The sequence below is a fragment of the Ammodytes marinus genome (genome assembly GCF_949987685.1).
Source record: "Ammodytes marinus genome assembly, chromosome: 11".
Taxonomy (NCBI): Eukaryota; Metazoa; Chordata; class Actinopteri; order Uranoscopiformes; family Ammodytidae; genus Ammodytes; species Ammodytes marinus.
The window spans coordinates 18249648-18264490 of record NC_137215.1 but is presented as its reverse complement, the minus strand read 5'-3'; the positions used below and the strand labels follow the sequence as shown (position 1 = coordinate 18264490).

At 38.8% G+C, this 14843-nt stretch overlaps 1 protein-coding gene across 1 annotated transcript in view; it reads left to right on the top strand.

Moving 5' to 3' along the window:
* Positions 1-2250: 2250 nt before the first annotated feature.
* wdr27 (WD repeat domain 27) overlaps positions 2251-14843 on the top strand; it is a gene marked incomplete at both ends in the record, with an annotated part of 33170 nt that continues 20577 nt past the window's right edge. Inside the window, 17 exons of the mRNA XM_080036246.1 lie at positions 2251-2385; positions 2777-2918; positions 3264-3388; positions 3502-3615; positions 3849-3900; positions 4099-4169; positions 4270-4384; positions 4492-4594; positions 6910-7001; positions 7397-7461; positions 7850-7962; positions 8658-8728; positions 12509-12578; positions 13109-13177; positions 13259-13362; positions 13774-13863; positions 14688-14809. Coding sequence (XP_079892372.1) covers positions 2251-2385; positions 2777-2918; positions 3264-3388; positions 3502-3615; positions 3849-3900; positions 4099-4169; positions 4270-4384; positions 4492-4594; positions 6910-7001; positions 7397-7461; positions 7850-7962; positions 8658-8728; positions 12509-12578; positions 13109-13177; positions 13259-13362; positions 13774-13863; positions 14688-14809 — 1653 coding nt within the window. The remainder of the gene's footprint in view (positions 2386-2776; positions 2919-3263; positions 3389-3501; positions 3616-3848; positions 3901-4098; positions 4170-4269; positions 4385-4491; positions 4595-6909; positions 7002-7396; positions 7462-7849; positions 7963-8657; positions 8729-12508; positions 12579-13108; positions 13178-13258; positions 13363-13773; positions 13864-14687; positions 14810-14843) is intronic.

Sequence of the window (14843 nt, the reverse complement as noted above, 5' to 3'; positions counted from 1 at the left end):
TCTGTTACAAGCCAAACCGTCTTGGACAGCCAGTCTCCAAGGCCAGGCTTGCCCACTGGGTTGTGGATGGTATCCAGCAGGCATATGAGAGGGCAACCAAGCCGACCCCAGTAGGGGTGCGGGCTCACTCCACATGGGGCATTGCTACGTCATGGGCCCTATGGCGAGGGGCCCCTCTATCTGAGATTTGTACGGCGGGCCAATCATGCGTGGCCGCCTCAAGTGATGTGTCTTAAAGAGTATCCACGTCAACTATGTAAGGTGGAGAGATAGTCTCTCCACTCAGAGAACCTGGGTTACAACGTAACCAACCGTTCTCTGCATGTCACTCCCCTCCCTGCCCCATTTCAACTCTGTCTCTACACTGTCAATAAAGCATAAAAATGCCCAAAAAATATCTTTAAAAAACAAAACAAAAAAAACAAATATAAAGACATCAGCTTCAATCAGGACCAGTTATAACATTGAAATGTGCATTCTTTGCATTTTCACAAATAGAAAAAAAGTTTCACAAATCAGAAACTATGTTTTCTATAATGTATAGCCTCTCTGTGATATTCTAGTCCAGATTTGAAGAGTCTAGGTGCAGTGGTTTTCAATCAGGACCAGTTCTAATGTGGTCCAGATGCAAAAAAAAAGCAGTGAAATCTCCCCTCTCTTTCTTTTAAACAAACTTAATAAAGGTTACATCAATTTTAAACTGTTTTTAAAGAATGGTTAGACTCTCTTAGATAATCTAGACTAATTAATGTGGCTTTACCGCGGCGATTTAGGAGGTTAAACAACGGAGAATCAGTCGCTCCGCTGCTCCTTAAGAATCCCTTAACTTTTCCTTCCGAATCGGCTGCTGCAATCAGCTGCAACTTCAGCGTCGTCAAATTGTGAAAACTTTTAGATTGCTTTAGTGGATACTAAAGAAGAAAAATGTCTCTGTGTGAACTGATTATTTTGTAGAGATCTGCTGATCTGTTAAACAATTGTGTGAGTGGGTAGCCTATTCAAAATAAATTGGTAGGTATGCTGGGCTAAGTCAGAAATGTACGTGCTACTATTGTAAAATAATAAGCCCTTGCTCCCCCAACTGTCCCTGCAAATCCCTGGTTGATAAGATAGTTATTCATGTATGTGTTTTTTTTTAAAGATATTTTTTGGGCATTGTTATGCTTTATTGATAGTGCAGAGAGACAGAGGTGAAATGGGGCAGAGAGGGGAGTGACATGCAGAGAACGACCGCGGGCGGGAGTCGAACCCGGAGCTAAGGGCGCCCAACCTTAACTGTTAGACTATGTGGTATTATGTTATTATGTGGTATTATGTTATTATGTTTGGTTCAGGAGTTATGATGAAAAATGCATAATTAGGCTATAACGGAAAGCAAAATGGTCGCCATGGCAACCATGATTCGATTTTGCAATGGCTTAATATCTGAAAATGTTCAGAGCCCCAAACTATGTAGCCTAAGTGTACCAAGTTTCAAGCTTTTCTGAAAAGGTTAACAATTTTGCACATATCATAAAACAGTACTTTAGGGAGCTGAAAATTGACATAAAGGTATGGTTAAGAAACCCCTTAGAAAATAACTTTCCACCACTTGGATTCCTTAAGACTTTTAGTGTGTTATTTATTACATATTCATGAGTCAAAAACAGTTGGAATGGTTTCTGTTGCAATTTTTGAGAGGTCAGGTTATATGCCTGGACTATAGTTTGTTGACACATTATGCACAATGAGCGCCATCTTGTGGTTAAATAAACTGAGCAGACCCAATCGATGTACTTTAGTGAAGTCCCACTCTGACCGTACTTCCAAGAACCACTAAAGTCAAAAAGTCATATTCTGTGTATAAATGTTCCATTTACATTCAGAAAGGTCAAGTATTCAGATATCTTAAAAAAAAGATCTGAAGCGTTGGTAATAGAGATGCTTGTGTAATACATTTTTTGACAGACCATATTTACCTGATGAGTTTTTTTTAAACTCGTGTGAAACTTCTTATTTTCATAGACAATCTCTTGTAACGGAAATTGACCTAGGCTAGTCTCGGTGTCCTAGCAACCATGGACATATAGCTGGCAACCTGCAACGGTTGTCCACCCGATACTTCTGCGTCGAAGGTTTTTAAAGGAATTAAAGTACAGCTTTTTGTCCACATTCAACGGGGAATTAATAAGCGTTATACATACGCTCGCGGCAACACAGTCTACTGCACAAACTGTTGGGCCTGGGCCTGACAGGAGCAATATAAAGAGGATGCTTGAAAAGCTCAGTTTGACCTGTGATAGACTCCTGTCACACCGGCAGCTCGCTTGCTCTCACTCTTATTGTGGCATACCACTTAACGGCAAGGACATGCACATTTACAGCATTAGGGACTTGGAGCAGAAGGTTTGTTAGCGAAGTTTGAATAGCTGTATGAAGAAAAAAAATCCTCCACGCGTTCCTTCAATAAGTAGTCAATTAGCTAGTTGCAATGTGTCTGTAAGTGCAAACCACAGTGACTCATGAATCAGGACTGCATACGATTTCTTTAATAAATGATAGTCCTCGTGTATTTTGAACATGCCGGTTTGTTTGCATTAGCCTACTTTTAACATTAGCTGTATTGTTGTCTGTTTATTTTAAAGGTCTCACTATTTTGAAAATATCTTATAAAAAGATCAATTTAGAAAAACTGTTAAGAGCACTTCTTAGCGGTTGTATAGGTTTTACCACAAATACAATTAATTAGTTATAAAGTCTTCTTGGATCTTAATGTAGTCTAACTGTTTGTCCACAGCCCTTGCTGCTGACTGGCCACCATGGTGAGATCAGTGCCATGACATTTGGGAAAGGAAGCAGACCCATGCTTCTCTGCTCTGCTTCTGCTGATTATATTATTGTCTGGGACATTGAACTGTGCCAGAGGAGAACACAGGAGGGTGAGCAAATTGTTCTTTGTGTTCAAGTGAGTAACGTGGTCAGAGTTTGGACTGCTGTCTTCACTATTAGTTTAACATAGTGTTGTAATTCTATATTTATTCTAGAGGATAGGCTACCTATGCTGTAATAGACTATTTCTAAAAATATGGAACTCATTTGCAACTTGTATACAACCTTCATTATAACACAATACTAGTTTGATTCCTCCTGAGTGAAACATCTTTACAAGCCTGCCATCTAGTGAAATTTTACCAGATAGGTTACAGTCGATGTCTTAAAAAAGTCATGGAATGTATTAGTCTCAAATGTAAACAGACAGACTAATTTAAAAAATGTATTTGCAGGAAAAGTGGCAGCTGGAACAGTTATCGGGACCTTACTGGGGGAAGTGGTCCACCTTTCGTTCTGTTTCTCAGATGAACAAGTGGCTGTGTGCTCTGGTTCAACTGTGTATATTCTCAGCTCAAAGGTAAGCTATAAGATGGCGCAAACTTTCACAGTTTCCCTTGTTGCACATCAACATAAGCAGCCATCCAAGTTTATCGCTTTATCTAATCCAAGTGTTGTTGCTTCCCAAATAAGAGACATGAAGTTACTTCTACCTTGACCAGCCACCTCGGACCTCTAACGTCAGCAGAGTTCTGTCCCTGGAATAAAGACATTCTTGTCACCGCATCAGAGGACCGCACTTTTAAGGTACTGGATTACGAATCAAGGTTGGTTAGGGGCACGCTGGTGGTTCACCGGTAGAGCGTGTACCATTAAGGGTAAGTCCTTGTGGCCCAGGCTCATTTCAACTATGTCCTAATCTAATAAAGGTGAAACAGACCAAAAATATATTTAAAAAAAAGAAACTTGGTTGACAACAAATGCTAAACATTAATGGAACTATAATTGTGTTTGAAGTACTTAGCCTTGTCTTTTTTCAGGTGTGGGATTTAAAAATTGAAGCAGTTTGCTACCAGTCTTTTGTTCTTTCAGGTAAGATATTACTATGTAGTATTTATAAATATTGTTGGCGCATATTTGTAATTCATTGGATCCTCCCAATTTGTACAGAAGAAGTAGTTGATTTTATAGAGAATAGGGACTGCTGTAGAGGAGTCAGGTATTTGCAAAATAACCAGAAACAACAAATTCTCTGTAAAGTTACATAAATCAAATCCTTGAATTCTCTAGCCTCTCCACTGCTTAGTGTGTTCTTCTTGAAGGAAAGCAGGCACCTTATCACCGGCTCAACTGATGGACAGGTTAGTGACTTAGACACATAGGGCCTTTTAAAGCCAATTATCACTTTCAGAGGCTGAAATACCACACGTTTTGTAACACACCTGTGTGTGCTTGGGGCAGGTGTGGTGCTTTGCTCTCTCTGAGGACCACAAGTGTCACCTGGTGACCAAAATGGACCTTCAGAAGATGGAAAAAAGACATCACATGCACCAAGGGACTGTGAGCCATCAGTCAGGTGATGTTACTGATCTATCCGACAAACATGCCATATTAGAGAAGGATATATAGTGCAAGCTTTGTGAATGACTTGTGCATTACTTTTTTGACATTTTATTTTTCCAGGGGCCTCAGAACAATCAGCTGTGGATAACGTGGAGATTTCAAAACCTGTTCTCAAGATGGCTTTATGTAGCTCATTCACTGACACCATCAATGAGCATAAAACGTAAGTGAATAATGTTCATAGCATTCATAAACACTTTAAACTGTTTATAGTAGGTATATAATGTCCAACATCATTACATCAACCCAATAAACATGGCATGGATAGATGGACAAGTGGATTTCATAATGTTTTAAGAGCAGTTCACTTTACTTATGCACTCATTAGTTACAGGAAATGAATAGGTCCAAGGTGGAGAGAGTGTCAGCACAGAGACCATTCTCTCTCTCAAGTGCTCAAGGTGGATGAATGGACTGTATGTAAGACTTAGGGCGCACTCACACTAGGCAAGTTTGCCTGTTCCGTGCTCCAGTACGATTGCCCCACTTCCCCGCAGGCCCGTGGTCACGCTGCTCCCAAAGGCCATGGCCTGGGCACGATTGCTCCGGCATACATACGTCATCACGTCGTAATACGATACATACGTTATCACCAAGCGTCCTCGCTGCCAGAGTTAGTAGAACAACAATAGAGAACAACAACACAGAGAACAATACTGCTGCCTCTCTCGCACTTTCTTTTTGCCACACATGGAATGCCTCAACTGCGGCTGCTGCTGCAGCGCTGCTTCTAAGGACGTTATCCAGCTCACGTTAAGTATCCGTGCGTGTGCGCGGGTCATCTCATTAGCATCTGTGCCATGCCTGGGCACACCTTTCCCAAGCGTTTTGTGGCCAAGGAAGTGTTCCATGCTGGAATACGGAAGCCAAATAGACTAGCCAAATGTTTTAGACTTTAGTATGCAAATGAGCTTGGGCACTGAATAGAGGGCCTAGTGTGAGTGCGCCCTTAACCACCATGAGGAAGAACTGTTTTTCTTAATTTGTGACAAGCAATCTTAATGTTGAAGCAAGACACGATACTGTCAACACCATGGCAATTCTCAAGCTTCAATTGCAGTATGTTCTTATTTCCACAAGGCGCATTTAGTATGTGATCCAGGAAGATATTACAAAAGCAATTGAATCCCATCTTTTATGAAAAAAACAATAAACAACACTAGCCTATATGTCATGACACCATAATGTAAATCGTCCATATTGTCACAAAGGCCTGGAAAAAAACACCATGGCATTATGGCCTAATTGCTGCACTTGTCCAGGCAGTCACAGGAAACTTCACACATCACAGGAAACTTTGCAGCCTCAGAGCATAAACTGTTTCAGGCTGTTAAAACATTTGATGTTATGACAGGAAGCAGGCACTTAAAAATCACATACATAACTCTCTGTGTATTTTGCGGACCACTGGAATGAAATGATCGTTGTTTCCTTATTGCTCTCAGCAAAGCACATGATCTCTCAGAGGACTATCTATATCGTCTTTACTCTCAGCAGACACTTTAGCATGAAATCTAGTTAATATTTCTCTTTATTGGGCTACCTCCAATTACTCTGATGTATATGGGATAAACATGCATCAGGAAGAGTTACTGGCTTCACACTCCACAGAAGCTGCCTGTTTTTGCGGTTAGAATTTAGCTAACAGAAAATCTGCACATGATAGTTTGGGTTCTGATGTTCAATTTAGTGATAATTTTTAAAACAATGATTTATTTGTTGAAAAAAATGAACAACTCACTTTTCAAAGATTTTCAAGTGAGCATTTGACCTTCCATCTATTTTTGTGTGGATCATTGTCATCCAAACCATCCAAAATTCTCAGCAGTTCTATTGCTAATTTAATCATGTTACAACATAGCCTGGCATTCCCAGACCTGCCACTACGCGCTGGCAAATTAAATTTGCTGCGCCAAGATATCAGGGTATGGATTTCCAGGCTAGTTACAACAGCCTCTATGTGTAGAATTTAAAATACAGACTTTGGTGCCCCCCACTGGTATAATCACAAAAAGACACTATGGCATACATCAATAACGCTGGCCATTTTCCCTTTTAACAATTTGAATAATGCAATAACAACATAGCAATGGCTTTATATGTCGGTCATGCACTGCACATGCCCAGCATGAAAATAATTATGCACTCAAATGTAGAGCTAGTCTGACAGTATCACAACCTCAGCATGTAGCTCAGTTCAGGAAGTGGATGAACAGGATCCAACATACTCAACTTACTCTTCTTTCTACTGGCACTGGCAGTAGTTTCCATCTTGCTGCTTGTACATAGTTTAGACTACATGAAGCCAATGGAAACTAGAATAAAAACCTACAGTCCTATGGTGTGTATACCCTGCCACTCCATCACATCAGTATGTTTTTCTTTAGTATGTGGTTACGCTGTCTTTTCCCAAATGATCTGAAAAAAAGGGTCCTGCAACACTGTTTTTCCATAAGTTTTCTTCGTGGGCCCCTGCAGGGACAACAGCTGGTTATGTATTGGAAGCTCTGATGGCCTGTATGTGGTGGATCTGGCTACCTCAGAACTCCTAACAGTACTATATTTCAAAGGTAGGTGACTTTTTCCAATTGCTACTGTACTGCTCTAGTATGGTTAAGCATTTTTTGCACAACCACTCTACTTTGAGTGGAAGTTTTACAGGGATATCACTTTGATTTATTTCTCCTTTAACCTCAAAAAGGCAAATATTATCCCTCTTCAAAACTCATGATTTCAATATAATGCATTCAGATCAACAGCAAGTCGAAAATGACCTACATTAAAACTTGGCACTGTGTCTACAAAGACTCCCCATGGTACGAAGCTTGGATTTATATATTTATATCTTCTAATATTGTTAACAATAGCATTCTTTTAAATGTCAATTGTTTTGCATGATACAGCACCTGAAATATGTGAACTGGAAATTGAATACCAAACACATGACTGATGTTCATTCTTCTAGATTACGCTGACCTGAGCGTCACAATGGCTGGGTCCTGGTCGTTCTCTCCAGGGCAGGATGAATCTGTGAGTCACTTAAACAATATCTTGATAAAGGTTGTGCAGATTCTAATGCATCTTGGCAGTTTCTGATTATAAAAGTCACATGTTATAATAGTTGTACTATCATATCAACCCTGTAAATCAATCCCTGTTAGTAAGTAACTGATCTTTGAGGAATATTTTTCATTCAACATTGAAATTGGCATTACTTTTTCACAATCCACTCGAGGATAATGTGAAATATATATTTGTACAACATTTGATTGTGATTTGCTTACTGAAAGGAAGTGTTATTTCACTGTTCTTACAAGGTATGTGTTATAGTATGTTCCTCTAATGTATAATTATGGACTAATACAAATCTGTTTACATTTCTTGATTTAATTTAATTCTAGAATTGTTTGTCATACAGATGTTGCTGTTAGTGAGCTCTTTGTTTACCCCATGTGTGGTCCTGTTTGAGCTACATCTGTGTGACCTACGGAGGATGCAGGCTTATGGTGAAGGATTTTCGGTGTTTCCAAGGTACAGTAACCATGCCAAATATTTGGTGATGCTACAGTATGTTGAACCCCTGGAGGATAAATGTTCCATTGTCTTTGCTCCCTTCAATATAGAGTAAAAAAGCTGTATGTTGCTCAGGTGTTTCTTAATTAAAGCTATAAAGCTGTTTGTACTCAATGTACTTCTTGATCCAGAAAATCATGCAAATTACCTTCACAATAACATTGTTTTAGAAATGGCAAACATTTGGAATTGTGCTCCAGGTAAGGGATGAATGAATTCAGGTATTTACCTTTACCTCCATAAATGATTATTAAGCTAAATCCAGCAGCACCAATACATATTCTGTACTTTCTACTTTACTACTCTAACAAATTAGATTTTTTTTAGCCAAAGCGTAATCGTGTCAGCTTGGTAAAATTTGCAGAAATAATGCTGTTCTAGACTTTCTCTCAGACACTGGTCACCAGACCTCACCAGCAATATGATAAATGAGTGGGCTCGGTTTCTCAGTTGGCCCCCCTCCCTACCTGTAGCTCTTTTTGACTCTGACATTTCCATAGTAGCTTGGCCTATTAGAACCATTCTTGCCATTTAATTTTTCACGAGTCAACAATATCATGGTACTGAGAATTAGAAGGACTAATAATCCACAATGGTGGAAAATGCCTTGCTCATTCGTTTCCAGTAACTCTTTTCCCCTCGCTTGTTTTCAGTTCTCCTCCACTGCCCGAATCTCCTCTGAATGCTGAGTTAAAGAAGGAGCCCAACCGTCCTAAAAAGAAAGGTCAGCATTCCTGCTGTCATCTGAACGCTCACTCCCCCCTCACTTATGCTCATACACATACTGTAGAACAAAAAGGGAGCTACTGCTGTTTAATGACTCGGGTGGTTTTAAAAGTAGGACCCATTTTATAGTTCACTCCATGTCTGGAATCGTTGTCTGTTTTGCTTGGACAGAGATGATTCTCTAAAATTTTACTTTTTGTATTTGTATTTTTAATAGAAAGTCTGGCTATTGCAAGAGCTAACTGTAAACCTCCTCCTCATCTGTTAGAATGGAACATATTCTATCCTTTGCTCAGTGTTGATTGATTCCCCTCAGTTTTCTTTTCACACATAGGCTGGTTCTTTAAATTATGCAACAGTTAGGATATAACACTTTTAGACTCATAGATGTTCATAAATTAGCCCGGTTTGTTGTGCGGCAGCTTCTTGCGGTAGAGGATTCCTTAGTAAAGTGAGCCTTTTTGTGGCTCTTTGGTGTATCATTAGGATATGGCAGCTTGAAACTACTCTGCTGGAGACCAACAGTGCAGTAATACTGCGGTTTAGTGCTGAGTAAGCCGGTATTAGCTGGACTCCCCACAGTTGGAGTGAAGGGAGCTGCCATTGCCAGACTATGCAGGGGATCTTCAGGGGAGTCTAGAAGTGCTGTGTGACTGCAATGTCAGACCAAAAACCGCAAACATTTACAGACTTCTGCAACAACCATGCTGCTGCCACGCATCTCTGTATTCTTAAGGATATCTACAAAATGCTATAGTAATTACACCAAAAACCTCTGATACTCATGGGAAGGAAAGTTTTCTTCCATTGTAGGTCTGGCACTAGTATGACAAGGTTTTCCTAAAAGGAATTGAGTGCAGATTAGGTATTTTCTGTCATGTAACACTGCCATGTAACATAATAATGAAGTGAACCAGGACACTTGGCTTTTCTAGATGATGATAATCAGCTGCCATTACTTTCTGCATGATGTCACTTGTCTAAAGTGGAATGCCTGAGTCCTGTTGCCTGGATCCAGTCCTGTTGTTTTATAGTAACAAATGTCAAGGGGAGTACTGAGGCAATAATTAGCAGTGATTGGCCTTGTAGCATGTTAAGAACTCACTCTGTGTTTTACATAGAACGTTATCAAAACCTGTAATAACAGACAATAGAAAACAGACGGAATTGATATTATTCCGATTTATTTTTAAGAACATGTAACTTTATAAAGAAAGGGTGCCTTAATTTGTTCTTAAATTTCAGATATGTCTAAAAATGTATTATTTCAAATGGCAAGACAGGCTTAGATTTATATACAAATACTGGGTGCTCATCTGCTGTATAATATCATCTCTGAATGACCAGTGCAAGACGTAAGCCTACTTTGATTTGTCACAGAATACTAAGCAGTAATATACTAAGTCTTTTTTTTTTAGAGCTTTGCTAGTTTTTTGGGGGTTTTTTGTTCTAACTATTGTTCAATTAGTCACTGATTTACATCCACCACATTACAAAGTTCATAATTTTTTTGGTGAATCTGTTTCATGTGTAAATCTTTATTGCGGTTTTATATTGTGGTTCGTATCATAGCTACATGTAGTAGTACTGCAGATCTTTTGTACATTTCCTTCCAGTGTGCTACACACATGTTCCACATGGCCAGCATATTCTTCGGGTGCTACTGCATGATTTCTGTTTCTGTCTGGCCCTTAGTTTGGCTCCATATTCATAACTTCTGTCATGCTTCAGTTGCTGTGCCTCTGATACCTTCTTCTTCCACTCTCATTCTTTCTCCTACTGTGTGCCCCACTTTTCGCAGGTCAGTACGATAATAACTCATACCAAAGACTCTGGTTACAGTCAAAATAATATGTTTGGGACATATACGTGCTATGGCGTATATATATTATCTAGCCTTTTTCTTGGGCCACATTCAACAACTCAGAGGGAGGTCTGAGAATTTTTACTTATTTTCCGAGTATGACGTTTATTTTAGAATAAACTCTGAGGCTGGCCTGAGCCTTGTCCCTTCTAATGTGGGCAGCCCAAACTTTAAAACAATTCATATTACTTCTTAAGATCACAGAAACCATAGAAGTGACAATTGTTAATCCGTCCATCCATCCTAAAAAAACGCTTATGGTTTTTAGTTGAACTCAACAGATAACCCACCTTGTGTACTCTGTGACTGCAGGCAACACCTTATTGTAATAATAACAATTTGTCACTTTCATTGTTTAATGCCTTTTCTCCCCTGTAATGGCTAAGACAGCTTGGACTACATCTGACATAATGAGAGCTCTAAAAGGAGCACAAAGCAAACCGCTGTGGTTTCACACAGATATGACTCGACTTTGGAAATGTGTCTGCAACTCTCACTTTACTTTAAATAGCGTCTAGTCTGAAGTCAGCGTAAATCATGAGCATTTTACTGCCCAATAAAACTAAATGAGCATTATATATCAGCAGGAGGTCAATAGGACTGCTGAGCCATGCCAAGTGATTATGTCGCCAGGTAATTACATTTCTGGCCTTAAAATGCTAGTTTCCTGCAAATAATCTGTTCTGGATCAAAAACTACTTCCAGTATACCATCTAACCCACAACACATCAGTGGGGCGATGTCACAAGACCCATTGCTCTCAAGTTTACAAAAATAGCACATTTGTTATTCATTTAATTTATACTGCCTTTGCTGATTAATTTTTATGCCTTATTAATTATGCTGATTAATACCAGGTTCACAAAATATTTTACAATTGCTTTGTAAACACCTGGAACAATGAAGGCTTTTTTCAGGCTTATTGAACTAGGGAAGGGAATAAGCTTTTACATAAGCAACACAGCATGAATATTTCCTTTGGAGCTGAACAGATGAAGAAACATTATGTACCTAGAAAAACGACTTGTTCAGACGTTGTCAAGTGTACTTCACAGGAAAATACCCGTCAAGCCAAAAGTTGAGTGAACACTGGAACAGTTGATCAAAGATGAAAAGCACTCCCAGATAAGAGAAGATTTAAAAGAGAACCAGATGTGCCCCTTTTTGATTTTGACTGGTTGGTTTCACTTGCATAAATCTATTGTTTTGTTGGGTCCATGCCGAAGTAGGACAAAGTAGTGTACCTAGCACTCAAACACTAGGTAAAATTATTCACAGTCAGGTGAGCCTGTTCAGATGTTCACGTTTTAAAGGTTTAAATACATAGTAGCTTATTAAAACTGCTGTCTTTACTGTTACAAGTACATTTTTTATCTTTGATATGTCAGGTTAATCTGTAAAGTCTGTAAAGTAACTTTAATCCTAAATTGCCGCTCAGACAATGTGACCTTTTCTTACTTTGCCTGGTTGACAGGAGAAAAGTTTTAGGAAAGCCTCCCAAATGTTTTAATGATTGTGGAAAAAGTGAGCTCATTGTAGTATAGTTAAGGCACCGACAGCAAACCCGGAGCAGAATGAACTGTCTCACAGCTGGTGGCTGATGCTCTTAATGCTCACAGCACAGAGTATTCACCTCATCTGATAATATTGTATCTTCCTTTCCTGTTTTAATTAAATCCATGAGAACCCACTATAGCATGAGTAGTTCTATTTTATGAATGGAAAATAATGAAGAAGAGTCTTTTTTCCTTAGACCATTGACTCATATTGTAACATCAACTCATTTGTAAATGTGACCCTTTGTTTTTAGTATCTGTTATTTTTGTTTTGGGCAAACATACTGTAGGTCATTCATATGCTAGTACTTGTGTTTGTCAGTCTGTGTCTAATGGACCACTTGATCTTTTTTTAAAGGAGGAATAAAGGAGCAGCCTCTAGTTTTCCACACGAAAGTGAAGTCCTCTGGTTACACCAGTGCCCCAAGGTAGGCTCACATTGTAACTTTTCACCTAATATCAAAACCAATTACAGTTTGTGTCCAAAAATGTAATTAGGGTGAATAGCAAATCTAGATTAAATTCAAGTGAGGTATAGAATTCTTTTTTGTGTACCTTTTCTTTTTTTAAATTTCATAAAAGGGGGTTATTCAGTAGGTGGAGGATTTCCAATGTCTCAGGACTGCCTGTATTAAAATGTATCACACATTACTGTTAAACATTTCAGATAAAACATTTCCACAAAAACTTCCAAACATCCAGGTTAACTTATTTTGGGCAGAAGGGCAAGTGAAGCAGACGTTCCCACATATTCATTCATGTCATGTCAGTTTTTACTTGCAGGTTATAACGTTTTCAACATGATAAAAACCTACTGCTGTTAGCCATCAATACTTTGCTGCTGAGTTTTTATAAGGAGGATTATTCAATCTTCACCAGGAGACACTTGGAAGTGATGGGTACAATCTGTGCTGTTTTTTTAATGCAAGAATCCACACATTTTGATTTTGTTTTTCAGAAGTGTTATGTTTTCACCCAAAACAAACATTCTGAAGAATCTTTCCTTTAAAACGGCCAATAAAAAGACGTAAGCAGTCCCATCATTTTAAAATGAAATGCCAAATGTTTTATTGTATTATCATTAAAACTTGTTTTTTTTGTCATTTAGAGGTTCACTCCTCAGAGATTATCCAGAAGACAGTGCAGCACCTACTATTCCACACAAACATCTAAGCACTGGTAAAAAACCAGTTAACTGCTTTCAATATTCAGGTGAGAATGCAATGTTGACCATAATGTGTCATTCAGTACATAATAAAGCCATCCCATGGTCATACATTGTCATGGATACTACAACATGAATGAGAGCATTGTACTGTCTTTATTTTAGTCACAGAGACTAGTTGGAATATTTTATCAGCCTTAACAGAGTTTAAAGCATTGTTTTGCAATCAGAAAAGTGTTATATACTATATATAAGTCTAGTGTGCTGCAAGGGTGAATTAAGGTAAAACAATAACAGTGTACAATAATGAAAAATGTATTGTTGTGGAACTGAATTATATTACATTTTAGGATAAATGTTGTTCAGAAAAAAAACTTTGTTTAGTTCCCTGCTGCTAAACCGCTCGCATATTTTCGAAATATTTTATCAGCGGTTGACTGTTTTCTTGTCTCTCCCAGGTGACGGGAAACAAATCCTGTGTGGTCTTGGCGACAGCTCAGTGTTATTGTACAAGTCCTCCCTCTCTGGCAACCCAACTGTCTACACAGGTGCATGGAGTGTACTGTACATGAGTATCCATACATTAAAAACCTCTGGCTTATACAGCATTGGCCCCAATCACCTCCATGTTTATTTATTCATTGCATTAGAATGTTGGTGTTTCTTCGCAAAAATAATGATTAATTTGATTTGATGCAATATTCATAATACAAATGTTTAATAGCGATTTTTGAATTATATTCAAATTTAGAGCTATTCAATGTTAAATCTTACAGCTGAAGTTCATCCAAGTGATACTTCGAAGTTCATGCACAGCTTATTTGGATTACTCTGATTAATGTATTTTGAAAATGATCCATGGCTGAAGATGAAAGACTCACGGGAAATCACGCTATCACTGATAATATTGAACATAAATAGTTCTCTTATTTCCAGAAAGGCATAGTTTGTTTTTATTCCCAAGGAAGAATTGTGTGTGCTGTCTTTCTTTCTGTCAGACTGTGAAACCTAAGTGATTGTGGAAAGAAAAATTAACAGGTCACAATTTCTGACTGTTCTTTACACTGCACAATTAAAGTATAAGTAAAACCACTCAATTCTGTCTACCACAAGGGGATCCCAAGGTAAAGTACACACTGATAAGCAAAGAAATGTCGAGCATCTGTGTTGCACGTGTTGCACTTGATTGGCTCAAGTGGAGCGGGAACACAGTCTCCACGAGGGAGCAGCAGAGTTAAGAGGACAGACGTTGAGGTGACCAGTAGGTCACCATGAGTCTCTTCTCTTCACTCCTGAACAGAAACATAAAAGTCAATGTTGCAGCTAAACACTGTATTTCCAGGTCAATCTCAAACCCTTTCTTTATATGCAGGGCATGACAAGCCAGTGAGCAGTGTTAGTTGGAGCCTCAACAGACAGTGGTGGTTGAGTGCGTCAGAAGACCAGTCACTACGACTCTGGACCCACGGCAGCCCAGAGCCTGCCATTATCATGGTAAATGTCCTGTGCGTTTACTATTTTTTTTATT